Source organism: Macrobrachium nipponense, chromosome 20, assembly GCF_015104395.2.
Source record: "Macrobrachium nipponense isolate FS-2020 chromosome 20, ASM1510439v2, whole genome shotgun sequence".
Classification (NCBI taxonomy): Eukaryota; Metazoa; Arthropoda; class Malacostraca; order Decapoda; family Palaemonidae; genus Macrobrachium; species Macrobrachium nipponense.
This window is the reverse complement of record NC_061089.1, coordinates 40865123-40892385: the sequence shown is the minus strand read 5'-3', so window position 1 is coordinate 40892385 and position 27263 is coordinate 40865123. Positions and strand designations below refer to the sequence as shown.

The window sequence follows — 27263 nt, the reverse complement described above, 5'->3', positions numbered from 1 at the left end:
TTGGCTGTGAGGTTCATGTAAAATAGTGATTAGCATCCTTTTCAATACTAAGGTTACAAGAGGAAATAGACAAGAAAGGTGAATTTAGAAACTGGTTGTGATACATGGGCAGGTCATAGAGCATTGCTGTTACTTTTGGGACCAAGGACTGTGAAGGAGGATCTGAGAAAGCAGAAAGAAAAAGAACAGCCACTGTGTGGATGAAATGCAGAGATAGCTAGACTATTGGTAAATAAAAATAGCTAATCAGTAGACACCAAAACCTGGAGTATGAACAAGGAAACTGGAAGAAATTTTGGGAGGGCATTGAAACAGAATATTAAAATTCCTGGCCAGAGTTCAGTGGCAAGATTGTATTATGAATGAGGAATGATTGGAGATGCATGGTATCAAGGTTCTGGAGAAAAGACCAAGATCTCAGTGACTGAGATGGTTTCAACATGTAATGAGAAGGGATGGGCAACACTTTGTCAGAAAAGCAGTAGATTATTGAAGTAGCAGAATGAAGGCTTGTAAGTGTGTCAAGGAAATCATGGAGAAGAAGGATAGATGAAGACCTAGACCTGATAGGGAGTTCTTGCAGAAAGAGCTTTACGATTATAGTTTCATAAAGAAAGGTGTTTAATATTACATTATAGTAAATTTCTTGTTTCAGTCTTTCATGGACAAGAAACAGCTAAATTTGCTTGTCTCTGGGAAGTTTCTTTTAAAAGAATTTGTTGAAATTTTCATAGTGTTTGTAGCAGCATACTCAACACAGCAGTCACTAGAGTCATTGTTTGGCAATTGGTCCGGACACTTCAACTTTTCGAAGAATTATTCAATTTAGGAAGACGGCTGATTAGTCCTTCAATCTCGACACACTGAAGCTGTTACTGTTCGGCTCTGTCATTATGGAAAGTGGGCATAACAGCTATAAACCATACCACATTGAAAACATTGCTTCTTGTCTGGTCAGTGAAGTTTAGCAGCAATTGGGTCTGGTCAGTAGTACTTCGATAGGTAACCTCCTGGGAACACCAAATGCTGTTGACGTCTAGGAGACGTCTTACGCATCCACTGTAAGAAACATTGAGGGGTAGTCAGTACATACTTGGATAAGTGACCTCTTAGGAACTCCAGATGCTGTTGGTGTCTAGGAGACATCTTTCGCATCCATGATTCAAGTCTTGGGATTACGACTTCCTGTCATTCTGCCTGATTCAACAGGAGATCAGCAGTTATGACCATTCTGTTTTTAAGGCTGCCAAGTGTCCAAAGGCCTTTGCATCACCACTTAGGACTTCACATCCAAACTAAGTGCCAACAACTTGCTTTTGGTTTTGACTCGGCCAAGAAGTGGTGTCTAGGAGCTCCATTTCATTTGACTTTATGTATGATCAAACAGACATACTCCACAGCTGACATGGTGGACAACAATGTTCCAGGCAAGATTTCATAAGGTCAGGGCCATTTGTCGGCCCCTAGCATTCAGGAAGAACCTACTGAACAGGTACTAAGGACTGGAAGGTGGTCACAATAGACCATAATTGTCTCCTTTTTACCTTCGGGATGTTGCCCATAGATCCTCGGAGTCTTTTTCCTTGGGTTCTATGATGGCTGCTCAACAGTCATGTAGATCACCCCAGCTCTTTGGGACAGGTAGCATCTCGCCTAAGGTGTATGGCTGCAGAAGAGTGAGTGTGTGCGGGACTAGCTTCCTACCTTCTCTTTTATACCCCTCTAAAGGACGGTTAGGAAACTGTCATGTGCTGGATGGGTGTGCATGCAGGTGTTCTAGATGACTGAGTATCCTGTCTAGCTCCTTTTGGATTAATAAATGCAACTCCTACCCCTCTCTCTAGCAAGGGGAGAGAGGGACTGCCAATGAACAGACTCATTGGTTATCTTCAGCTTTATTATCCCAACAATATGGGTTCATCCAAGCCTATTTTCGAATCAATAACATTACCTTCCATTTATTCGAAGGCCCAGAAATCTGGCAATTGAACATCACACATTTTCAACAGATCAGAGGCATGGGTCTCCTTCCTGTGATCTTAGGTGACCAGGAAAGAGGCCCCAGGTGAGGCGAACTACCAGTCAGTTCAGAGATTTGCTCAGAATCCTCCCACCAAGGAGTAAGTCTCCCATATGTAAAGACCAAGGGTTTGTATACATGTAGGAACACATGACAAGTTTTTAAAGTAATTGTATTTTTTGTAACATACAAATCTTAGGCCTTTACATTAATGGCCCACCTCTAGCCACCTCTCATCCTGCTTCTTGTGCCAAAAGGTAAAGTGAATGTTTACCATCTGGATGGAGAGGATACGTCCTCTTCTGTTGGTAGCCAACTGCCAATATCCACTATGTTTTAAGTTAAATAGCTGGCTCCATTTGTAAAGACTTTAGGTTTGTACGTTAGGAAAAATACAAATTACTGTAAAAATTTGTCATTTAAAAGCATGGTTTGGGTTGGATAAGAATGTAGTAGCATTCTTTTTCATTTTTCTTTCTTGTATGCTTTAATCTTAGATATGGTTACTTGCTTATAGGCTCTGGGGATAGAAGAAGAGACTGCAGGAGCTACAGCAGAGGAAAGTAATGAACCACTCAATGTAACAGACCTAGAATGTGAAGAGGTCTGTGCTATGCCTGCTAAAGAGTAAACTGTCAAAGATGTTTTTTTTCTGACATTTCCTAATTAACTATATGTTAAACTATATTTTAGGAGCAAAAGCATCCTAATTGGTTGTATACTTTAAAATTAATGAATTCCAAGAGTGAAGGAAACAAGTGGTTTTAATTGCTTTTATGTAATTAATATTTGATTAATTTTAGTGAATTATTCTGGTTTTATTAACAGCTTTTACAATGAGCTGTATACATATAACAATCCCAAATACTTTGCCCTTTAATAATAAAATTTGTACAAAACAGCAGTTAGTTTGGATTATTTGATTTAAAACGATATGAAAATGAATTAATTTTATAGTATTAAACTCATATAGCTACTATTCATTGATTTTACCAATGGTAATGGAATAATTACCCAAAATCATAGGTTATGGAAAGTGCTTTCTGTAATGAAATATATCTGCTGTGCTTACATAACATTTAGAAATAGCAAAGCCAATTTTCTCTTATTATTAATCTAAACCTAATTTCTAATATTTGAAACACTGAAAAATTGTAATTACAATTGTAACTTAAGAGAAAAGTCCATATCACCTCATTGTATAACATAGGTTTCTTTTAAGGTAACATTGTTTCTCTCAAGATAACTTGAACCCAAAGAAAACATTGCTTTGGGGAATAAGTGCCTGATAGTTTTACTGTAGTGATTGGGATATTTTTTTCTTCAGTTGTAAAGAAATACCACTTTCTTAGTACTTTGCTCCATATTGGAGTGAAACAAAAAATTTTGAATAACTTTGAGCCACTAAATGTTTTATTTGTATGTTACCAAAGATAATTATGATGTAGAACATATACTGACAATGGTTAGTACTATTCATTTTCCATATCTTTATGCAGGTCTTTCTATTTTAACACTATGACAATCTGATCTGAGTGTATAATTTAGTAAAAGAAAGTAGGATTCTTTTTGTATGAAACTAATGAAGGTTGTGATATTTGTAGCTTAGCATAGTGTTGCAAAGTGCCTCTTACGACCTTCTTGGCTATATTTCTTTACTGTAATGGTATACCATATAGTTTTTCTCATATTTTTTCACATACTGCAGTACACCTTGTATGTTTGGGAAGATAGATGCAACTGGGTGCAAGTTCAAACAGTTTTATTAGTTACCTTAGAATAATAAACGCAGATGTTCTTGTTTATGATAATTAACAAAAGTTGCACCATCATTAATGCGTGTTTTTTTATCTGGATAAAGCAGTGTTAAGTAATCAGTTATAATCAGCATATAACATTCGTAAATCATAGAAAAATGTCGGTGTATTGAACCCACGAATGCTTCATCCAGGTAAGTCAAGATTTGTTATGATACCCTAAAAATTAGTTTTGTCAATTATTGATTTATGCATCTGACTGTATATTGAAACAGTATTTTGATGGAAAATATATTCTTAGTGTTATCAAATGAACAACTCTGTACTGATTTTATCAAAAAAATTAATCCTTTTACATGTTTTAATTGCATTTGACAAGAAAGTATAAGAAAAGAAGGACTATGAAAAGTAAAATAAGATAAATTGTGAAAAAACTAAAGTGAGGTAATACTCAAATTTCTTTATTTCATATCAAACACAGTAATGGAATATCTTGTCAGAACAGGACTATGTATTTATCATTGTGAAGAGCATCTCTGTTTATCATTAATTTGTCAGTACTGTGGTCACAAAAGACATAGCACAAATAAATACTGAGCACAAATAAATACTGTGTGTGATTTCAAGGTTTGTGAATGTTCTGTAATTTGTTGTGGATGTTTTGTAATTTGTTAAGTGTTGTATTGGATTTGAAATGTCAGAAAACCAGTTCCTTAATGGTGATTGCAATCAAGCAGCATTGTATGTTTGTGTCTTCTGAGTAGATAGTTTCGAAGTTGCTATGATTATGAAGTTTAGTACTCAAAATGTTTTGTAGACAGAGTATTAGATGGAAGACTTTTCTCAGTGCACTAATGCCTTTGCAACCATCTTCTCTTTACGACATAGATTATGAAATACTGCGGTATCATCAATAAATGTTATTTATTATATTGTTTTTGTATTAATTGCCATTCCTTTCTTATATATGCTTATTGACCCTTGAAGTTCATCATGTATGAGTTTGTTACAAATAGAAGTAATTTATTTTTACGTCTAATAGAAGTGTAGGGTAATGATGTCTGTACGGTGTACAGAGCACTCATTTTACCTAACGTATGCTACTGGCCAGGACAGGACTGTTAGAATACTTGTCAGCAAAAGAAGTCTTCCTGTCCTGAAAGTATATCTCCATTTTTCTAGTTGCATTGGCTCTCCAATTTGGAAGCTTTTGTGTTAGCTCTGTAACATGATGTCCTTTACATTGTCTCTTTACTCCTTTACTAGATAAAGCCATTATTGTACATAGTGTGTCAACCACAGTATTTGATATAAAACCATTATAGTACCTTTGTGTGTCAACCAAAATATTTGATATCTTGCAGGGGTGAAAAGAAGGTGGAAATTATATTTGTGCAAGGGCCTTTGTTTGTTATAAGTTTGAATGGTTTCCATTAAAATTCAATAATTTTAATGGCTTAACTTATTGCATGTTATTCTGCTATGAAAACAAAACCATTGATATGCAAGGAAAATTGGATTGTTTTGTTGGGTGCCTCGGATGCAAATCCCACATGCGGAAGATTTGGAACCATTAATGTGTATTGCTTAGTATGGACGTACTATACGTTCTACTAGATGTTATGATGTTTTGGGGCATATCCATAGTTTTGTTCATGACACTTACCTGCCAGATATATATATAGCTGTATTCTCTGACGTTCGACAGAATTTCAAAACTCCCGGCACACGCAGTGGTCGGCCAGGTGGTTAGTACCCATTCCCGCCGCTGGGAGGCGGGCGTTAGGAACCATTCCCATTTTCTATTCAGATTTTTCTCTGTCGCGGTAGTGTAAACACTTGTTTCCATTACCTCCGCTCAGGATTTTCGAAACTTATTTGGTCACTTAAGTATTCTGATTGTCTTTTGGTTGTTGAAATTGGCTTTGTGACTTGGCATACACTATTGTGGTTTGAATTTGGATTGGATTGTTCTTGATTCGTGATGTCTGGATCTAGTTCTACTAGTTTCAGGGTGTGCGGTGTGAAAGTGTAAGGTTAGGCTACCGAAAGCCTCGGTAGACTCTCACACGGTGTGCACGAATTGTAGAGGGCATGTTTGTTTATTGGATGATAGGTGTAAAGAATGTGAGGTTCTGTCTAATGTTGAATGGAAGGCGTATGAGTCTTATGTACGTAAGCTTGAACGTGACAGAATCAGGAGGTCTTCCTCCAGGAGTGCTTCTGTCAAGAGTCGCAGTGATAAAACACCGCAGTCTAATATAAATGTAGAGCCCATTACGCCTAACCCTGTTATTTTGCCTTCGGGTAATGAAGTGATTGCTGAAGGTAATGCTCTTACTACAATTATGGAGTCGATTCGGAACCTTGAATCAAAAGTGCTCGCGCTCCAAACTAATGTGCAAAAGTGCAGTGATAGTGATAGTGTTGTGGAGGGGGCGTCAAACCGGTCCTATAGCGCCTACAGGCTGAGACCTCTGTCGGACTCCCAGGACATAGGGAATGGACATGTCGTAAGCCGAAGGAGGGTTACGGGAACTAAACACCGGTCTGGCGTCCCTTCGGCAGTACCTGAAGACGATTCCCAGGCTGCCAAAGATCGTGCGCGAGCTCGAATATTAAAAGAATGTTTCTCTTCCTCCGAGACGTCTTCTCCTCAACGAGGATGGGTCTCTCGGAGGACCTCTCAAGATGAGAGCGGTAAGGACGTAAGTTGTCGCACAGGCGGCCATCGTCGTTCCCGCCCTCTTAAGAGAGGATTTAGAGAAGAGGACGTTTTATCAGAAGATCGGGAACGTCCTCATACGCGGCTTCCTCTTAGTTCTTCTCCGGAAGACTTTGAAGACGCTATCCCTCAGAAGAGGGTTAGGACTTCTGGTGAAAAGGAGGTAGTCTTATTCTCCAATCTACCTGAAATTAGTCCTGAGAGAAAGAAGAGGGCGTCCCCTCGCCCATCGTCTTTTCACTGGATAAGTCCTTCGTATGAATCTTCCCCCGTCTAAGGAGACCCTACTGGCGATGCATCGACAATTGTCTACGTTTTTCGCTGAAAGAGAGTCAAGATCACGTCATCGTAAGAAGGATCTATGGTTGCCTGTCAAGAAATCCAGACGTTCTCCTTCTTCCTCTCCTCGTTCTTCTCCCTCTCCTGTTTCGTCACCTTTTAGATCTCAACGACTCATGCAGGAGCGCGCTAGTACTCCTGTTGATAGAGCCTCTGGAAGTATCTGCGAAAACGTCAAAGACGCTAGTTGTCGCACAGGCGGCCATCGTCTTTGTCAGGAGTTGGAGAACTCTCAGAGGACTCGCTTCGGCGATGTTCGAACGGAGGAAGATAATGTTGATAATCGGGAACACAGAGAGAATCTCCAGCGCCATAGAACTATTAGAGAAACTTCTGTCAAGGTTTCTACTCGTAAGTGTCGAGACACTCGCCAAGAATCCCGTAAAGACCCTTCTCAGCACGCTCGTCCTGCAGTCTTTCAAGAAACCGCTCAGGACGTAAGATTTAGGTATCGAGAAGCTTCTAAGGACAACGTTGATGGCGCACGGCAGTCTACTTATAATATTGCTCCTCGATGGGTGCGCAAAGGCTTAGTTGGAGAAACTCGAAGTTTTTCTCATCGCGAAACTGTTCAGGACGCTCGTGAGGACGCTTTGCTGGATGCTCGATATCACAAACATCGGCAAGAAACTCACGATGCAGGTTCTAAGGACGCTAATCATCCTAGACGTCATGACGCTATACGGCATGATGCTAAGAAGACTTTGCTAAGCGCTCGGTGTCCTTCATGTCAGGACGCTCGCCAGGAGGAAGATAAAGACGCTCATGAGTAGGCGTTTGAGGACGCTAGGCGTCCTAAAGGTTAGGACGCTCGCAGAAATATGAGGCAGGACGCTCCTCAGACGGGTGAGCGATCGACTCTTCAAGAATTTAGACAAGAGCCTCGTTTGGACTCTCGTCAAGAGAGAGTTCTCCAGGACGCACCTCATGACGTTCCTTTACAGGAACTTGATAGAAATTCGACGCTGATAGGAGAACATACTATAATTTCCTCTTCGAAAATTCCCCAGGGAAATAAGAGTTTAGTCTCTTCGCGCTCGAAACAGGACACCTCGGCTGTTCCTTTGGAAGAAGAAGATTCAACTGACCCTGGTCCTGAGGATGAGGAAGAGTCTTCAGCCTCATCTTCTTCAGATTATAAAACCCTGACTCGCCTTTTGAAAGACTTATTTTCTGATAAGTTTCAAGTTCCGGTTCCTCTCTCTCCGCCTTCTCAACTATCTTCATCGAAGGCAAGGAAGACGCCAGGATTTGTGAAGATGGCCACGTCACTCTCCACAAAAAAGGCGTTCAAAAGGATCCATGATTGGATGGAATCCAAGAAGGCGAAGGGCAAGACTTCATTTGCTCTTCCCCCCGCAAAACTTAGTGGTAGAGGAGGAATATGGTATGAAACGGAAGAGGAAGCAGGTTTGAGGATCCCTGCATCCGCTTAAGGTGATTTCTCTAATTTGGTGGATGCTCCGAGAAGATCTTACCTTCCTTCAGCAAAAGTATCCTGGACGATGACGGAAACAGACCATCATCTTAAGGGCATTTATAGCAGTAAGGGATGGCTCCGACGAATCGGCATCACATTTTGCGTCAGGAGTCCTTAAGAAACGTGCGCTTTACTGCAGTTTTACATCAAAATCAGTATCGCCCGCACAGAAAGCAGAACTGTTGTTTGCCCCCTTTTCGGCTCATCTTTTTCCTCAATCAATGATAAAAGATCTATCTGTGAATCTTCAAGAGAAAGCAACGCAGGACCTATTATCTCAATCCTCAAAACGTCCTGCTGCCCATCCCTCTTCCCGGACTACGCAAGTTTCCAGGAAGAATTTTAAGCCCTTTCGTGGCAGAGCTCCCTCGAGAGCCTCCACTCGGGGGAGAACCTTCCCTAGAGGCAGAGCCCCATCAAAGTCTAGGGGAAAGAAATGACTTATCTACCCTTCAGACACCGGTCGGAGCGAGACTCGCTCTTTTCTCAGAAGCTTGGAGGATAAGAGGAGCGAACAGTTGGTCACTCGAAGTTATCGAGAACGGTTACAAGATCCCGTTCCTCTCAAGACCTGCATTAAGCACGGAACCGATAGATCTGTCGCCATCTTACCAGACTTCGAAACAACAGATCCTGCTAGATCTTTTGGATCAAATGTTAGAGAAGAGAGCGGTAGAGCGGGTTCTATCATTGAATTCCCCAGGCTTTTACAACAGGTTATTCCTGGTTCCGAAGCAGTCTGGGGGATGGAGACCTGTCCTGGACGTGAGCAGACTAAATCTTTTTGTAAAGAAAGAAAAATTCAAGATGGAAACTTCACAGTCTGTTTTAGCAACACTAAGACCAGGGGATTGGATGGTGTCCTTGGATCTCCAAGATGCATACTTCCATGTCCCGATCCATCCTCGGTCCATGAAGTACCTCAGATTCGTCTTAAAAGGGCAGGTCTTCCAATTCAGAGCCCTCTGCTTCGGACTAAGTACAGCTCCGATGGTTTTCACGTTTTTGATGCAAAACGTAGCAAAATGGCTTCATCTTTCGAAGATAAGAGTCTCACTCTATCTAGACGATTGGCTCATCCGGTCGTCTTGCAAGACAAAGTGTCTGGAGGACCTTCACAAAACGTTACAGCTGACAAAAGCCCTAGGCCTTCTCGTCAATTTCGAGAAATCCCATCTGATCCCAACACAGTCCATCGTGTATCTGGGGATTCAGATGGATTCAGTGGCTTTTCAAGCTTTTCCATCCACGGAACGTCAGCTGAAATGCTTAGAAAAAGTATTAGTCTTCTTAGAGAAGGAAATATGCTCAGCGAGGGAATGGATGAGTCTGCTGGGGACCATTTCCTCGCTGGAGAAATTTGTTTCTCTGGGAAGGCTACACCTCAGGCCGCTTCAGTTCTTCATAGCAGACAACTGGAAGAACAAAAAAGACTTGAACGAAATTTTAAGAATCTCTCAGTCGGTCAAAGACCATTTGAAGTGGTGGTTCGATCCCGTCAAGCTATTGGAAGGACTGTCTCTCAAGCTTCTGAGCCCAGACCTAGTGTTGTTCTCAGACGCGTCCATGACAGGCTGGGGAGCAACACTGGGGGAGGAAGAAGTGTCAGGCCTCTGGAGAGGGGAACAGAGGTCCTGGCACATAAACCTCAAGGAATTAGAAGCAATTCGTTTGGCTCTGCAATTATTTGAGGAAAGAATTATAGAACGGATTGTCCAGATCAACTCAGACAACACCACAGCTCTCGCATATATCAAGAAACAGGGAGGGACGCATTCTCGACCCCTGTTCGAGATAGCGAGGAATATCTTGCTCTGGGCGAAGATGAGGGATATAACGTTGCTAACAAGGTTCGTGTCAGGAGTGCAGAACGTTCGGGCAGACCTTCTCAGCCGTCAACATCAGCTGCTTCCGACCGAGTGGACTCTCCATTCAGAAGTTTGCCGGGAGTTGTGGAGACTTTGGGGGAGGCCATTAGTAGACCTCTTCGCGACATCGAAGACAAAGAGGCTCCCAATTTACTGCTCCCCGGTTCTCGACCCAGGAGCGATAGCGATAGATGCCATGCTTTGGAATTGGAAGGGAATGGATGTCTACGCCTTTCCTCCATTCAAACTCCTGGGAGAGGTGATAAGGAAGTTTGCGGCTTCAGAAGGAGCAAGAATGACTCTGATCGCCCCATTTTGGCCTGCAAGCGACTGGTTCGCAGAGGTCATGTCATTTCTGGTAGACTTTCCAAGGACTCTACCAGAAAGAATCGATCTACTCAAACAGCCCCACTTCGAGAGGTATCACAAAAACCTCTCCGCTCTGAGTCTGACTGCATTCAGACTATTGAAAAGTTGGCCAGAGCGAGAGGTTTTTCAAGAGCAGTGGCAAGAGCTATTGCCAACGCTAGAAGAACATCCTCTCAAGTTGTTTACCAATCGAAGTGGGCTGTTTTTAGGAGATGGTGTAAGAGGAGAGATGTTTCCTCCTCCACGACCTCTGTGAGCCAGATTGCCGATTTCCTTCTACACCTTAGAAATATTGACAAGCTTTCAGTGCCCACAATCAAAGGCTACAAAAGCATGCTGTCGACAGTCTTCCGACACAGGGGCTTGGATTTGTCGAATAATAAGGATCTGCACGATCTTTTGAGGTCTTTTGAGACCTCAAAGATTCCACGACCTAGAATTCCGTCATGGAATCTGGATTTTGTCTTGAAATTTCTAATGTCAAGCCCATTTGAACCTTTGCATGCTGCCTCGATGAAGGATCTAACTAGAAAGGCTGTCTTCTTAACAGCTTTAGCAACAGCGAAAAGGGTTAGCGAGATTCAGGCCATGAGTAAGCATGTGGGCTTCAGAGAATACAATGCGGTGTGTTCTCTGAGTCCCTCGTTCTTAGCCAAGAACGAAAACCCGTCCAACCCTTGGCCCAAGAGCTTTGAAATCAAGGGGTTATCAGAGATTACCGGACGAGAACCAGAGAGAGTCCTGTGCCCTGTCAGGGCTCTCAAGTTTTATCTGGCGAAAATTAAACAATGTAGAGGTCCGTCGGACAACCTGTGGTGCTCGGTCAGGAGACCAGAATTACCAATGTCGAAGAACGCTCTGGCGTTCTCCTTAAGGAGCACCATCAGGGAGGCTCATGCGTCTTGTCCAGATAGTGACCTTAGTCTTTTGAAGATTAAAGCTCACGAAATCAGAGCCATAGCGACTTCGGTGGCTTTCCAAAAGAATATGGCACTCAGTGATATCTTGAGTGCCACATATTGGTGAAGCAACTCTGTGTTCGCTTCACATTACCTCAGAGATGTGAAAGCAACATATGAGAATTGCTACTCCCTGGGACCGTACATTTCCGCAGATATAGTAATGGGGACATGAAGCGGCACGATTCCCATCCTTTGGAAAATGGATAGGTGTGCTTTTAATTTATGGTGTTGTTTTTTATGGTTGTAGGGTCGCTGCTTGAGGCGGACTTCCCTTTATTTAGCCTAAAAGTTATGGGACTAACTTAGTTGGGCTAGGTCAGGTGGTATTGTTGCAGAAGCGGACTTGGGTGACAGTAATCACGAAGTCAGCTATGCTAACAGGTAAGGAACCAAGATGTCAATCATCTGCATGTAATTTGTTTCCAAAATCCTTCTATTCTGTCCCTTCCCACCTCCAAGGGTGGGATTCAGCTATATATATATCTGGCAGGTAAGTGTCATGAACAAAATGATATTGTCATGATACAATAAAGTTTGTTCATACTTACCTGGCAGATATATATAATCAAGTACCCACCCACCTCCCCTCAGGGGACAGTGGTCTAGAAAAATCTGAATAGAAAATGGGAATGGTTCCTAACGCCCGCCTCCCAGCGGCGGGAATGGGTACTAACCACCTGGCCGACCACTGCGTGTGCCGGGAGTTTTGAAATTCTGTCGAACGTCAGAGAATACAGCTATATATATATCTGCCTGGTAAGTATGAACAAACTTTATTGTATCATGACAATATCATTTTTAGATAAATATTTCAAGTATGTACAAGTTTCTATCAAAGAGTACAAGTAGGCTGTAGTTCTATAACTGCAGGAAATTAAACATTTACATTCACTGCTTCCAAGTATATTCTATAATAATGATAGAAATTTGTGAGTGCAGAAATTAAAACCACAACAATGATCCTTAGACAACTTTGCCTATCTCCATTCAAGAATAAAGCTGGGAAAAAGTAACACAAATTGAAAGTGGATCATATGAGGAAAATCTTTAGAAAGTTAAAGAATATTTGAGAGAATACATATGGATTAAAACATGATACGCACTAAAATGAGGAAGTCATTTGACAAACAAATTTTTAAGAGAGACAATGGTTCTTCAAGCAACCAATATCAGTTTAATCATGCTTCCATTCCGTATATAACTCAAAAATAATAATCTATAATGCGACAATATTTCTTCTCTTTTCATATTTAGTTATTAAAATAATTATTTTTGCTTATGCTTTTTGAATAGTAAAAAAAAAATCAGACAAATATTATCAAACAGGAATCCATAAAACCCTAAACAATTAGTTCATCTTGTGTTTACTCGTATTGCCAAAAAGCTGTTGAATAAATATAGAATATTTTCAAATATGAAATAAGGAAAAACTCTTAAAATGCTAAGTATTCATTATTTTTCTACATCGGAAAGTGGCCAGCTTTTGATTTTAATGGTAAGAATAACAGTTTTGTCCATGGAGTCTATGATAATATGCAAATTCTACTTGACTTTTGGTACAAATAAATATGTAAAATAAAATTTCCTTCTTTAAAGCCTCTGTCAGAATCTACACCTATTCATATAATTATTGTGCTCCTTTTGCGGTGCATTTCTTAAGGTTCTTTGCAGCTTCGATGAGCTTTGAGTAGTTTTTACTAATCGGCAAACGCTCACTTCACAATTTATTTTGGCAGATGTTCTAAGGACTGGTCCTTTCCTGATTCCTGTTTTCAATTAACCAAACATAGGAGAGAAGTGTTGCAAAACTAGAATCAAATAAAAAGGACTCCTACGATAGACCAACTCCTTAGGGTCCTGCGTAAACACCATATCAGGTTGACCCAGGGTCATTGTAGGGAGGAGGAGGGGTGGTTTCGTGCTTTGTATATATCTATGACATCGAAGACAGGAACACATAAGTCATCAAGACAAATGGGTAATTTTTTTCATCAAGATTACAATGTTATGTAACGTGGTCACTTTGCTTATTAAGAGGACAGTTACCCCAATTAAAACTGCGCCTTCTAATAAGGTAACCTGGTTGGGACAAAATCAACTATACCTTATGAACTAAAACCAAGATTAGAACTAAACAAAGACAAAAAAGTTTGCTGATGTGATGACAATTCGAGTCTCTCTCTCTCTCTCTCTCTCTCTCTCTCTCTCTCTCTCTCTCTCTCTCTCTCTCTCCGTATAACCATGCAACCTATGATGTATGCATATTTGATTAAAATCAACATGGAAATTAGTCAAATAGTAAAAAATAATGAGATCATTGGGAACTCAGTACTAATATCAGTAGCGACATGGCAACAGCCGAGCCATTACAAACGGCTAGCAACAGCAAATAGTGAGAAATGTGTGAGTGCGTATGTTTGTTACTTGGGTGCCCATACATAAGAGACTGCAGCTAAGTACAGGAGCTAAGAACCTGGCATGAAAGGATGGCGATAGCATATCACGGTGTTCAGAAGCAGTGCCATTACCACGCTGACTCCACAGCCTACTACTGCTACGTCTTCAGGTGATAAGCAAAGAAAAAGAAGAGATTTATGCGCTGGATATGTCTTTGATTCTCAGTAAAAGACCTCGATAATTTACGCAAAGCAGCGAAGTCGTGCAAGATATTTTGGGCCTTTGAGAAAAACTTGAGTCGGAATTCGACTGTAGAACTTATAAGGCTTTTGGAAGTGCCTTCGATAGTCGAACGTCTTACGATTCTAGTTAATAACCATACATCATAACCACACCAAGATGCATGTCAACCGGAGTTTATTACCCATCAAACTACATTACTTCCTAAGATATGCAGGTAAGATCACGAACAGTATCTGGGAATTATATTTAGCCGATACTTCTTTGTTGAATTCATATGATTCACTTCTTCGTTTAGGCCTTCTTCATTAACGAAATGAAGTTGTGAGTAAAACACCAGCGTAACAGTGTTATTTTATAAGTAATATTAGTGCTAATAATACTGCTGTTGATATAATCTTTCCTCAAGTAAGACGCAATTGATATGAGACATAAGTCACTATATGTGTGAAAATATCACAGGTAATTAAACAACTAATGGCATTCGATCACTACAATTACAAGCCCATGAATTTGTACTGACACACGATTATCTTGTATCAAAATAATCAGACATCAGCGAGTATACGCAAGTAGACGTATTAGTGTTGTTTAGTTATTCTAGTAGGGAAAACAGCAAACATTCCACATATTTTGTCTTTCCAACTTGCCATCCCATTCCCTAATGCCCCGACCCCCACCCCCACCGCACCTCCCTTCTCTCTCTCTCTCTCTCTCTCTCTCTCTCTCTCTCTCTCTCACACACACACACACAGACACACAAGGTAGCTATTTCTCATACTCCGTCAAGTTAGCTACATTAAAATGCAAGCCCTTTCTTAGAAAATACTAAAATGACTTTACTTGTTTCAGGCTCTGCATTTCTGGTAATGGTTCTCCCTCTGATAGCAAGGCAGAAGGGGGTAACACCTCAGGGCATCGGGTTCCTATGGAGTACAATGCCCATTGTTGGCTTGATCGCCACCAGCGTATCAGGGGCATCTGCAGATTATTTCCGAGCACATCGCACTGTGTTCTTGTGTTCTCTTGTCTTCCTTACCACGGGAATCATGGCAGCTTATGGCCTTCCAAGCCTCCCACTTGATGAAGGAAACACTAGTAATGTCCTTCAGGATATCAGTGCCAAGTTTCCAAGTCCTCCACTTGATGAAGAAAATGCTGGAAATGTTCTTCGAAGTATCGGTGCCCAATTCACTAATTTTTCTGCAAACGAAGAGCACATCCGCCATGGCCTCATGAACCCTGAACAGACTGAAGATAGTTCAGCCTCTAATAGAACGGGCCTGCAGTTTCCATCAGTTACTAATCTCCTCCAGGACAGGATTGACCCAGAACTGATCATCGAGGAAGGACAGTTCCCTTCTCCAGTTTCGAGAGACTTCTCAGACTCCGAAGATTCTTCAGCACTATCTTACCTCATGAAGTATCCGCAGTTCTGGTTGATATTTGGGGCTCTATTGATTGAACAGATGGGCCTCAGTACCTGCGTAACGATCACGGACGCTGTTTGTTTACAAATTCTTGGTGAGTTTCAAGTTTGCATTTTTCAAGTCATTACGGTATATTCTAGGTCAAGGGAAATATTGTATAAGATGTATATAGCAGATAGTGATGGTTTGACATTTCAACTAAATTGACAGATAAACGTACATTTTAAAGAGGACAGCAACATTAACTACAATCTGATTTCTTAATTCCTCATTGTAAATAGGAAGCGAAAGACACAAATATGGTCAGCAGCGACTTTGGGGAACCATTGGCATGGGCCTCTTCTCGGTCATCACAGGAGCTCTGGTAGACCTTTACTCCAACGACCTACCTCAAACCGACTACCTTCCGGCAGTGATTATCTGTGTTGTGCTCATGACGTCAGACATGGTTCTTGTGTCTAGAATGAAAATCTCATCCTCAAAAGAGAGCATAGTAAAAATGGGGGATGTTGGGAGTGTTATCGTTCGGCCTCAAACCTTGCTTTTCTTTGTAAGTAATGTGTAATGTTAGTCTTATTCTTGTGTCTTAATGCATAAGAATGAATAGCATAAAATTTATTGTCAGTGGGAATAAATATTTTGTGTTGTTTGTTTTGTACGGGGAAGGTCATTTAGATTTAATTCATTGTAAAACCATCATAAACTACACATGAATAGTTTTGTACAGAAAAATATTAGATGTTAAGATCTCACTTCTCAGTAAACTATTTTCTTATATTTTAAAGCAGATAGATACGAGTATTTAAGTGATGCTATGCAGTCTTTAGTAAATTCCCATTGCTACATCATGAATCCATAAGGAAGATTAGATTTTGCTTGCAGGTAACGGCCTTCGTTATGGGAACATCCTTAGGTCTTCTATGGGTGTTCAAGCTGATGTATATCGAAGACGTGTCCATTGCGTGGGACCCAGACTTTGCAAACTTGAAACTCCTGCAAGGACTAGATATAGGCATTGAGACATTCGGAGGAGAAGTTCCTTTCTTCTTCCTCTCAGGTAAGAGGAACTTGTAAATCTTTGCTTGCCATTTTTTAAAGATTTAAGCAAAGTATAGACTGATTCTTTTGGGAATTAAAGTCTCAGATTAATACAGTTTCTTTTTTTACGGAGTTATAATTCTTGAATTCATTTTAAAGAGCGAAATCTTCTTAGCCACTCTCTTAATTATTTTTCTTAGCTTATAAACTATGAGTGTTTCAGATATGAACAAAGATTTATTATCTCTTCTTGGCTTTTGCCATCAGTGATTCCAGACATTCTCTAAACTGTCTCTTTAACTGTTCTACTTTTTTTCCCTATTTCTTCTCATTCCCACTTTCGTCTTTTTTTTCCATTAACAGGAACGCTCATAAAACGCCTTGGATACAACGTGATATTTGCTGGATGCCTGGGGACTCTAGCCATAAGGTGCTGTCTTTACTACACTTTAAGTAATCCTTGGTTGTTCCTACCAGTTGAGTTCCTCAATGGCATAAGCTATGCCTTATTCCATGCCTGCATGGCAGCTTATGCCAGTCACCTGGCACCACCTGGGGCACAGGCAACTCTCCAGGCACTGGTCAGAGCTTTATTTTTGATAGGTAAGCATCATTAATGCAGCCGTTCCGGTTTCCGGATGAAATTGGGTTTTGATTCCTTGATTCATTGACATAATTTGGTTTCGCGATGGCTATGGTCATCGAGGACTGAAATACTCATTTTTTGTGAGTATTTTGGATAGTAAAAGAAATAACTACACTCCTTTAATTAAAAGCAAATCGTTCAGTCCATTATTACTTCATAAATACCCGTAAATCTTACATGAAAATATACATAAATAATGTGAAAAAAAACTGGCAATAAAGTAAGTATTTTAAATAAAATCTAAGGTAATTCTAACACGACCAAAAATATATCAAGTCAAGGATAGAATTTAAGGATCTATTTAGCCGAGAAAAAAGTTAAATGTTTAAAAAAAATACAACTTTAGAATTCGAGCAGAGGTCGTCAATGTGATGGACGCCAAAAGTGTCAAAATTAGAAGAAATCTATTTTCATCTTTCGTATTTCAGGACAGTCGACGGCAGGTTTTCTAGGAGGGGTCCTGTTCCAGTCTGTTGGAGGAGCTGTGATGTTTTTGATCGTCGGAATTTTCGATGCTGTTTTCTGCATGATTTTTTTGTGTTCTCAGTTCCTGATCACAAAATACTGCCCATCCGAGAAGTTACAAGGTATGGCGTTGTCATCTATTGTAGCAGATTATATATGTTATATATATATATATATATATATATATATATATATATATATATATATATATATATATATATATATATATATATCCAATTTTCTTTGCATTTTCCTTGTAATTACCTGGGAAAATATGTAACATTAAAAGAAAACTCGACTGTTTTACGTATTCAGAAGTTAACTGAAAATGTCATCACTGAAAAATACACTATAAAAAATATAAGTAAGTTGTCGAAAACCACTGTAGTTTCAGAGAAGATAAATGGCGATTTTACCGGGAGTTTCTTGATTGGTTCCAAGATATCTTAATATTCCATTGATTTTAGAAGATAAACTGGGACTTTTATCCAGATGTTTTAGCAAGATTAGTGTGCCAGAACGTTTGATGCAAAGACTCTCAGTTTGCTTATATAGTAAAGTAAAGTGAATGTGTTTTTATAAGCTAAAAGAAACATTGCTTTTCCCAGGTTTTGTTTATGACGGCTCAAGCAGTTCATCGACAACCTCAGCGAGAGACTCATCAAAAAATCCTCAAAAAGAGAAGAACGTAAGAGAAGAAAAGGACGCCCGGAAATCCCTGTTAGAAGACGTTTAATGCCATGAGTTAGTCAGCCATGTTATTAAGAATCATTTAGAAATCGGTACAACACTGAGTTGGTCCTGGAAAAGGATGACTAGTTCGTTGCGATGAAAAAGAAAGTAGAGCAGATTTCGGTTTTATATCAGTAAGAAACATGACTGAGAATCTTTAACAACTCTTGTAATATATAATACATAACTAAACCGCAATATACCATACTGTTATTTTCTTGTGAACGCGAAAAAATCTCATGACGTACACTTCTTAACTTATAAGTGTAAAATTTGCTTAAAGGGCTTAATGCGTAGTCTGTTCAGGTAATTAACTCGCGTATGGGCGTTTTATAAATAGATTTTTTTATTTATATTTATTTGCAATTGCATAGGTAAATATTATCCGGTTCATTTGTATTCATAATACAAATCGTTTATTATCCTACATGAATTATAATCTTGGTAGATTCCTATCAAAAAAGATTTTGCTAAGATGTTTAATTTTCTAAGTATGTTATATCATTGATACATTTTTATAATGTGTATATTTGTGTAAAAGCTCTGGGACTCTGACAGTCTCTAACCAAAAAGGAGATATCGTAGGACTTTACTACATTTTTTCCCTTAAACTTAAGGTTGTCAGAGAAGCAAGTACTTATTCTAAATGTCCTGTTTTACGGAATGGCCTTTCAAGTACGACCAGGCTATCACTCTCAGTATTAATACTAGTCTTTTTCACATTTCTTTTATTAAGCTGTTTTGCCTGACAATACCAGGTTCGAAGTTCGGAATTATCCGCGTCTAATGACAAAATACATTTAATAAAAAAATAAATTAGCGCTAAGTTTTATTATCCTGTTTCATTTCCCAAATATAGATTCACCCATTCGAAATACGTAAAGAGAGAGAGAGAGAGAGAGAGAGAGAGAGAGAGAGAGAGAGAGAGAGAGAGAGAGAGAGAGAGAGAGAGAGAGAGAGAGAGTATTCTAGACAGCGGAGTGATTTAGGAAAAAAGCAGAAGAAAAAACTATACAAAACTTGAAGATGGAAACATAAATGCTGGACTGAAAGGTACAACAGAACGATGGAGACAGTACTCTGAAAATCTTACGAATGAAGAGAACTGTGAACTGGGTGACTGAGATGACAAGTAGAGAAGTTCTTGGATTATAAGTAATAACAAGTTATTTAATGAGAGTAGTATGAGCCACGATCATTGGTAACGTAACCGGAATGAATAAAACTGATAAAGAAGGGGACAGGACTAGAAAGGTGGGAATAGAATGGCACTGATAATGTACAAAGGAGAGGAGGATGCAGTACAATAAGGAAAGATTGCCTGAATGGGCCGTTGATGTACTTGATATACGGGAGGAGGATATCTTTATTTCTCCTTTTTAAGTACATAACTCAGTTTGGCTTTGACAGCAGAAATCAACAACAAAGTTAATCACCTCAATGACGCAACTACAGAAAAATGCCATATATAGATTTAAGATATTTTACCTCATTTTTCTATTTTGAGAGGATATATACATATATATACACACACACACATATATTATATATATATATATATTATATTATATATATATATATATATATGATATAATTAAATTAACAACGGGAACGTCGACCCCGCTATTTTCATATTTGGTATGCGTTTAGCCAGAGCGGAAAGCGAACTGGTAACACTCAGTCCCTCCCCTCTCTCTCTCTCTCTCAAGGTGATCACTGGCAATAGCCTTCCTCTCTCTCGCAACCTCCACCCCATTATCTAAGGTCACCAAATCAGAGTCGGAGCTACAAAAATATACGTTTATTCAAAGTAAAGTACTAATTGAATGATTCAGGTTCTTACAGGATAATTAATGGAATGGTAACTCACAGATCAATTAACTCAGATAAACCCCGGTATTTATATAGTCTTAATCAGTAATAGTCAAACACCAATTATCTCCTCTCCAAAATACAGTCCCTTCCACAACAGGACACAGCCCCCTCACTAGGACACTTAGTCCTCTCCACTAGATCCGCCTGTTTAAAAGACAGGAGAACAAACTAGTGAGCACACACAAATGTAAAGACAAAGTCAAAAGATTAAATGAAATAGAACATCTTTACAAAATGTAAGCCACATCTTTGGCTAAAAAATATTGACACTTACCCATTACAGCTTGGAATATCACTTAAACAAAAATACATTATAGAGCCATCCAGGCTCTTTCTCCCCAAGGCAGCCGTCTCTCCCGTTCTGCCTATAACTTGCCGTTATGAACGGACATAGCTCGTACACGTACACATGAATTCACACTCTTCAGTAACTGGTCGCAGCCAGTTTTCAAAGGCACCTTGAACAAGCCCTCATGGCACTGATATACTTAGGTAAGGAACTTTAACATCATACCACCCAAAAAAGAGTTATCAGCATTCTTAGGTTGTCGCCTGGACTCTGTCTCCATGGGAAGTTGAATATGATGAGTCTCCAATTTCTAAGAAATGTCACAACGATACATATTATCAGTCTTTATTTATTACATATATTATATATATATATATATATATATATATATATATATATATATATATAATATATATATTATACCAAAGGATGTAGTAGGGAAAGGCATCCTCATCTTTCAACAGTTTATTTCAATGCCGACGTTTCGCGACGAATTCCAAGTCGCATTTTCAAGGCTAAAAATATATACGGTATAAATCTACGAACATTAATAATTAATTTAATTTAATTTATTTATACTAAAAATGTCATGGCAACAGCTCTCAATAAAGTAAAAGGTTAAAAGTTAAAAGCTAAAATTCAACAGACCTCCAAAGTCAGACATATTAAAAGTACAGGACTTCACTAAATTTCAGAAACACCTACATATACAAAAGAAAGAGTAAGACTAACACCATATAGGTAAAAAATTCAGTGAGGCAAACCAGCTGCCCAAACTAGGCTATGAACAATTTTACAGAGGACGTTTGGGTATTTAACGACGGTACAGTCTTTTTGATAATTATAGATTCTAAAATTGTCAGGTTGTTGTTGTTCCGCAGTTGGCCCAAGATAGAAAAATCCTTGCTGTCAATATATGTTTTACATGTTTTTGAGTGATTACGTATATTGGATTGTTCTGGATTAGATAACCTACTACCTGTTCTATGGCTTATGCCCCTGTGGGAATTAATTCGAACCTTCAACAGCCTCCTCGTGCATCCCACGTATGTCCCGTGATCACATCTCGGGCAAGTATATTTATATACGACGCTGGACGAAAGCAGAGGACTGAGTCGGTCTTTGACTCTAAACAGAGTTCCAATAATTAAGGATTTTTGGGGATAATTTTCAAGTCCACAGCTGGAAACATCTTTTGAATAATGGATGTGCATGTTCTCCTGAAGGTATCATCATGCAAGAAAGGGAAACTTGCAAACATCTTCAGTCTCGGTACAGTAGATACAGGTGTAAAATGCACCATTTTCTATGTTAGCAGTTTGTTTAGAGATCTGAAAAAAAGTCGTGAAGGAAAACAATTATTATTAAAATATCTCACCAGAAAGGATATTTCGTCGTGAAAGGTCATCCAGTTTGATGAGTGAGATAAGCTCTATGGAGGAGGGTTAAAATAGAGTTCCGTTTAAAATTAAAGAAACACGAACTATAAAAATTCATTCCCAAACCAGTAAATGCGTTTTTTCTATACACACCTGTGTAAAAGCCTGAGTCATCTCTGGAAACAATAAGATCAAGGAAGGGAAGCCTGTTATTTACCTCTTTCTCCATAGTAACCTTATTGTTTGGATGATGTCGGTTGACGAACTCCAGAAAGGACTCTGCAAGGCATTCATAACGAAACAAAAGGCGAACGTGTCGTCAACGAATCTCCGATAAAATAGGGGAAGGAACCTAATGGGACATTCATCCATTATACGCTCCTCCAGGGAGCACATAAAGATGTTAGCAAAAATTGGACCCAATGGTGATCCCATGGCCATCCCTTCAGTCTGCTTATATAAAATGCCATTGAAAACAAAGGGCGTGTCCAGCACGGCCAGCTCTAAAAGTTGTTTAAAAAACGCTCTACTAAAATTATTGAGGACTGCATCTTGATCAGGAAAAGTTTGTCTAATATTATATCAATAGTTTCTCCCTACCGGACGTTAGTAAACAAGGATTCAAGGTCTAAGCTTACCATATATAAATCTGAGTCCTGTCTGAGAATGTCCTCGTTGAACTTGGTGAATTGGTTATCAAAAAGATTGTTTTGTTAAGGGCTCTGACAAGGGAACAAGAAATTTGGCTAATTTATAGTGAGGCGTATTCCGCGAGGAGAGGATTGGTCGTAAGGGAACTCCATTTTTGTGGATCTTGGAGAGACCATATAAAATACCATATGATGATCCAGTAGAAAACAAGTCTAGGTAAGTGTTATCATTAATTACGTTATTTTGTGAGTGTTCTTAAAAATCTATTAATTTTATCCTCTGCTTTTGAAAATGTTGTAATAGTCAGGTACGACTATTCTTTCAAATTTTGTCTGATCATTTAAAATATCTCCCATCTTATTTAAGTATTCATTTTTGTCCAGAATGACAAGACCCTTACCTTTATCTGGTTTTATTACTACGATGTCCTCCTCTTTCGCAAGTTTTTTTTATAATATTGAAATCGTCCTTGCTGAAAGACAGCGCCCATCTCGATTTTAAATTGTTAAATGCGCGATGAGATCTGGGACTGTAGAATACTCAAATCGGTGTCGAAGGGCAAATCCTTAATACGGTGAAAGAGCGATTCAATTGGTAAAAAGAACTGTTGGTAGTTAGGTTTGAAATTAGGCAAACAAAAATCCAACCCCAAGGACACTTTGTTAGGTTTAAAGTGTATAAGGCTTCGTTATATCATTCCGAGTTTTATGCTGATGCAACTAGACGTCTCCTTGAACTAGAAATTACATGTAAACACAAGAGCGTAGAACGTTTAAAAAACCTAGTCAATTTTCATAAAACAGTTGTTCATGATTCCCTGTTACTGTTAGATAAAATTATTTTTACCCGGCTTTTTAACAAAACTATATTTCATTTTAACAAGGAGGTTATCGAGAGACACAATAGGAAATTGGCAAGATTAGGTGTTGTTGTTCCTAAGTTTTGCAAGAGTTTGTACACTGTTTTTAACTTCTCAAAAAGGATTTTGTCAAAAAGGGAGGAATTCTTGTTGTCCTTGGGGTTGGATTTTTGTTTGCCTAATTTCAAACCTAACTACCAACAGTTCTTTTTACCAAATTAATCGCTCTTTCGCCGTATTAAGGATTTGCCCTTCGACACCGATAGCATTTCTTAAGGCAGAAGGTCTCAAATATATCCATTAGATTAATAACTAAACAGGAATCAAAGCTCAGTCTCACTCTCTCTCTCTCTTTCTGTGCACTGTATGCATTTCTTTCGTTACTGTTCCTCATACTCCATTTCTTTCTCTCTCTGTCTCTTTCTCTTCTCTTTTCTCATCTCTTTGTCCAAATATATTTCATTCATTATTGCATTTCTTTGCCTGATTACCATAATTTCCCTCCTCCTCCCATTCGAACCATTCTAACTATGTACTGGTTGTTTGAACGTGGGCCACCTTTCAGGGCAAGAAGGGCATGATCTCCCTAAGCCCGGTTGGCGGGGCGACCCCGTTTTGTTGCTGACTGTACTTGCTATTTCACGGCATCGTTTATGTCTACTTTTTGTTGAACTTCCTGTATAATTGCCGCTGGCGAAGAATCTGTAGCTCTAGCCTGATCTTTCAGTTCATCAGTTACTTGCATTAACTCCTTCCTCCCTGAGAGAGGTGCATGGTTATGGTTGTGTCCCTTTCCCTCAGATATCTAGCCACCATCTGAATTAAATCGTGGAACTCCACGAAGGGTTACAGAACCACAGCAACTTTTGTCCTCGCGCCTGAAGTAATGATTCTGGTCTCGGGATCGTTGGTGTCGGTAGATGTATACTTTCTGAAGGATAGTTTGTCTTTTTCTTTCTGGGATTTGACAAATCCGTATTCGTCCATTAAGGGCAGGAAGATGATAAAAAATAAAACTTAGCTTTTAACAATAGAATAAACGGCCGAATGCTCTTGGTGTCAACTGAGCTGTTTCCCTAAAAACACACTATGTCAAAAACACGTTACGTCATCCCTTAAGCGGTTATTTATAGTTAAGTGGTGGTTAAGTCAATAACTGCCACACTTTCAATTACACCTGAAATCGTTTTAAGTCTGAACACTTTCCGATTAGGAAAACTACTACAACTACTCCATCAACAGTTAATGTTTTTTTTTTTTCCTCAGATGTCACTCCTTTCTTGTTACTCTTCTGAATTTTTATTTAGGTTTGTCACTCTTTTGTTATGTCACTCTTTCGAAATGTCACTCTTCCAAAACACACCCATATATAAATATATAATATATATATATACATACATACATACATACATATCTATATATATATATATATATAACATACATACATACATACATACTATATATATACTAATATATAGATATAATATATGTCTATATATATATATATATATATATATAGTATGTATGCAGTAGTGTGTGTGTGTATGTATGTTACAGACAGTAGCGAAACCAGGCATTTCACGAACTGCCTGAAATATCAGGCAGATAGCAGAGTCACTTCACTGCTTCGCCGTGTTTAGTCCTAGCCCCTGGGAAATCGAAATGTCCTTAAGAGCATTTCGCTATCTGCCTGATATGTAAGGCAGTTAGCAAAATGCCTGGTTTCGCTATCTACTTGTAAAATATATGCATATTTGTGTGTGTGTGCGTTTAAATTCTTTCATATACTGAAATAGCAACCAGCTACTTTATATGGGAAATTTTGTAACAAAGTACAAACGTCAACAGAAGGAAGGATATAATTCTTCTGTAAAAACACTGCGGAAAAAATTTACATTATCCATTATTCTTATTTTTTTGTAGCTGGTGATGAAACGTAGCATTCTGTCCACTCGTATCAGCTTTTATCTTACAAATGTGTATTTGCTATTCAAGATAAAAGCGCGTACTTTTTACACCCAAAAACAATTATTCTTTTTCTCTATCACTAAATACACGTATATTACACACACACACACACACACACACACACACACACACACACACATATATATATATATATATATATATATATATATATATATATATATATATATATATATATGTGTGTGTGTGTGTGTCTGTGTGTGCGTGTGTGTGTGTAATTATACGTGTATTTAGTGATAGAGAGAAAGAATAATATATATATATATATAGATATAATATATACTATATATATATATATATATATATATATATATATATATATATATATATATATATATATACTAAAATATATATGCATCATTATTATGGGCTAAGCTAAAACAAACCAAATTCACACTCCCCAAAATAGTAGCGCTTTGTGTAATAGTTGCTGTTCCTCGTCTATCGCCGAGTCTTAATTCAGGCTCATACCAGTTGTGTGAAGATTAAATCTGCCCTTAGCAATGACCTTCCAAGTGGAGTCACGAGTCGGGAAGGACCCACCCTTAACAACATCTGAGAGTTGCGGATAACAATCACGTGACTACACAAACTCGTGAGGGCTATGATGAAGGTTACATAACGGAGAGTGGTTCTTATTCTTCGTTACGACAAGACTGTTTGGATACTGACACATATGTAACCATCCTCAAGTCATTTTTTTTGCTGCGCCCTGTATTGCTTGTGAGACTAGTATGTCCACTTCCCTCACGGCGGAGGAATTTATGTTTTTTATGGTTCCTCCTGTATTAGAACCAAGTTTTTTTTTCTCTTTTAGAAACATGGAGCTATAAATAAAGCCTGTCATTACTAAACCTTATCTATATCTCTACGAGGGATGGAAAACAATCAAAGTGTCCATGTGAGTTAATGGAGCAATATATATATATATATATATATATATATATATATATATATATATAATATATGTAAGTATTTATGTATGTATGGAGTATGTATGTATAGTTATATATATACATACACACACACACACACACACACACACACACGCTATAATATATATATATATATATATATATAGATATATATGCAAATATCATGTTGTATAAAATATACACATACATTATGCAAAAAAAATACGTATAACCATTGTAGGTATTGTAAACTAATGAAATTGTATTTTGACATCCCACTTCCTGTGTTATTAGTGAGAGGAGTTTTCTCTATCTAGCTGAAACTGACTAAAACTTATTCGAGATCATAAATTCAGCAAGGATGTTTGAATCCTTTGAATATTGTGCGATGAATCTGAAATTAGAAGGCATTTACACTTTGCAGAGAAAATTATAATGGCCAAATCATATTCTTTTAAATAACAAAAACGTTTAATATAACAACTGTGTTTTGTTATCATGTAATTAAAAAACCTTGTTTCTAACAGGGCTGTTCACTTGCAAATTACATATTTTAAATAAGAAATAAAGAGTAGGCTTTATCAATGTATTTTTTCAAGATTTTTCTATAAATTCTGTTTGTTTACTTGCAGCTAATATATAAATACATACATACACACACATATATAATATATATATATATATATATTATATATATATATATATATATCTATATATATCTATTATATATATATATATATATATATATATATATATATATATATATAGATATATATGTGTGTATATATATATTTACATATATATATATATATATATATCATATATATATATATATACCTATA

General features: G+C 38.3%; 3 protein-coding genes across 3 annotated transcripts; all 3 read left to right on the top strand.

The window, feature by feature from the left end:
• The first annotated feature begins 1595 nt into the window (after positions 1-1595).
• LOC135220013 (uncharacterized) lies at positions 1596-6779 on the top strand. The gene is made up of 3 exons (XM_064257313.1): positions 1596-1676; positions 2538-2647; positions 5972-6779. Exons 1-3 carry the CDS (start codon positions 1596-1598, stop codon positions 6777-6779), a joined length of 999 nt encoding a protein of 332 aa, XP_064113383.1.
• Positions 6780-8346: 1567 nt separating this feature from the next.
• Positions 8347-11584, top strand: LOC135220008 (uncharacterized). Its single transcript, XM_064257299.1, has 3 exons — positions 8347-8424; positions 8574-10448; positions 10517-11584. Exons 1-3 carry the CDS (start codon positions 8347-8349, stop codon positions 11582-11584), a joined length of 3021 nt encoding a protein of 1006 aa, XP_064113369.1.
• A 2185-nt stretch (positions 11585-13769) lies between these two features.
• LOC135225106 (major facilitator superfamily domain-containing protein 6-like) lies at positions 13770-19244 on the top strand. The gene is made up of 7 exons (XM_064264366.1): positions 13770-14374; positions 15010-15681; positions 15869-16137; positions 16470-16644; positions 16989-17228; positions 17700-17858; positions 18345-19244. The coding sequence occupies exons 1-7, from the start codon at positions 14317-14319 to the stop codon at positions 18470-18472; spliced, it is 1701 nt and encodes a 566-aa protein (XP_064120436.1). The 5' UTR covers positions 13770-14316; the 3' UTR covers positions 18473-19244.
• Positions 19245-27263: the final 8019 nt, after the last annotated feature.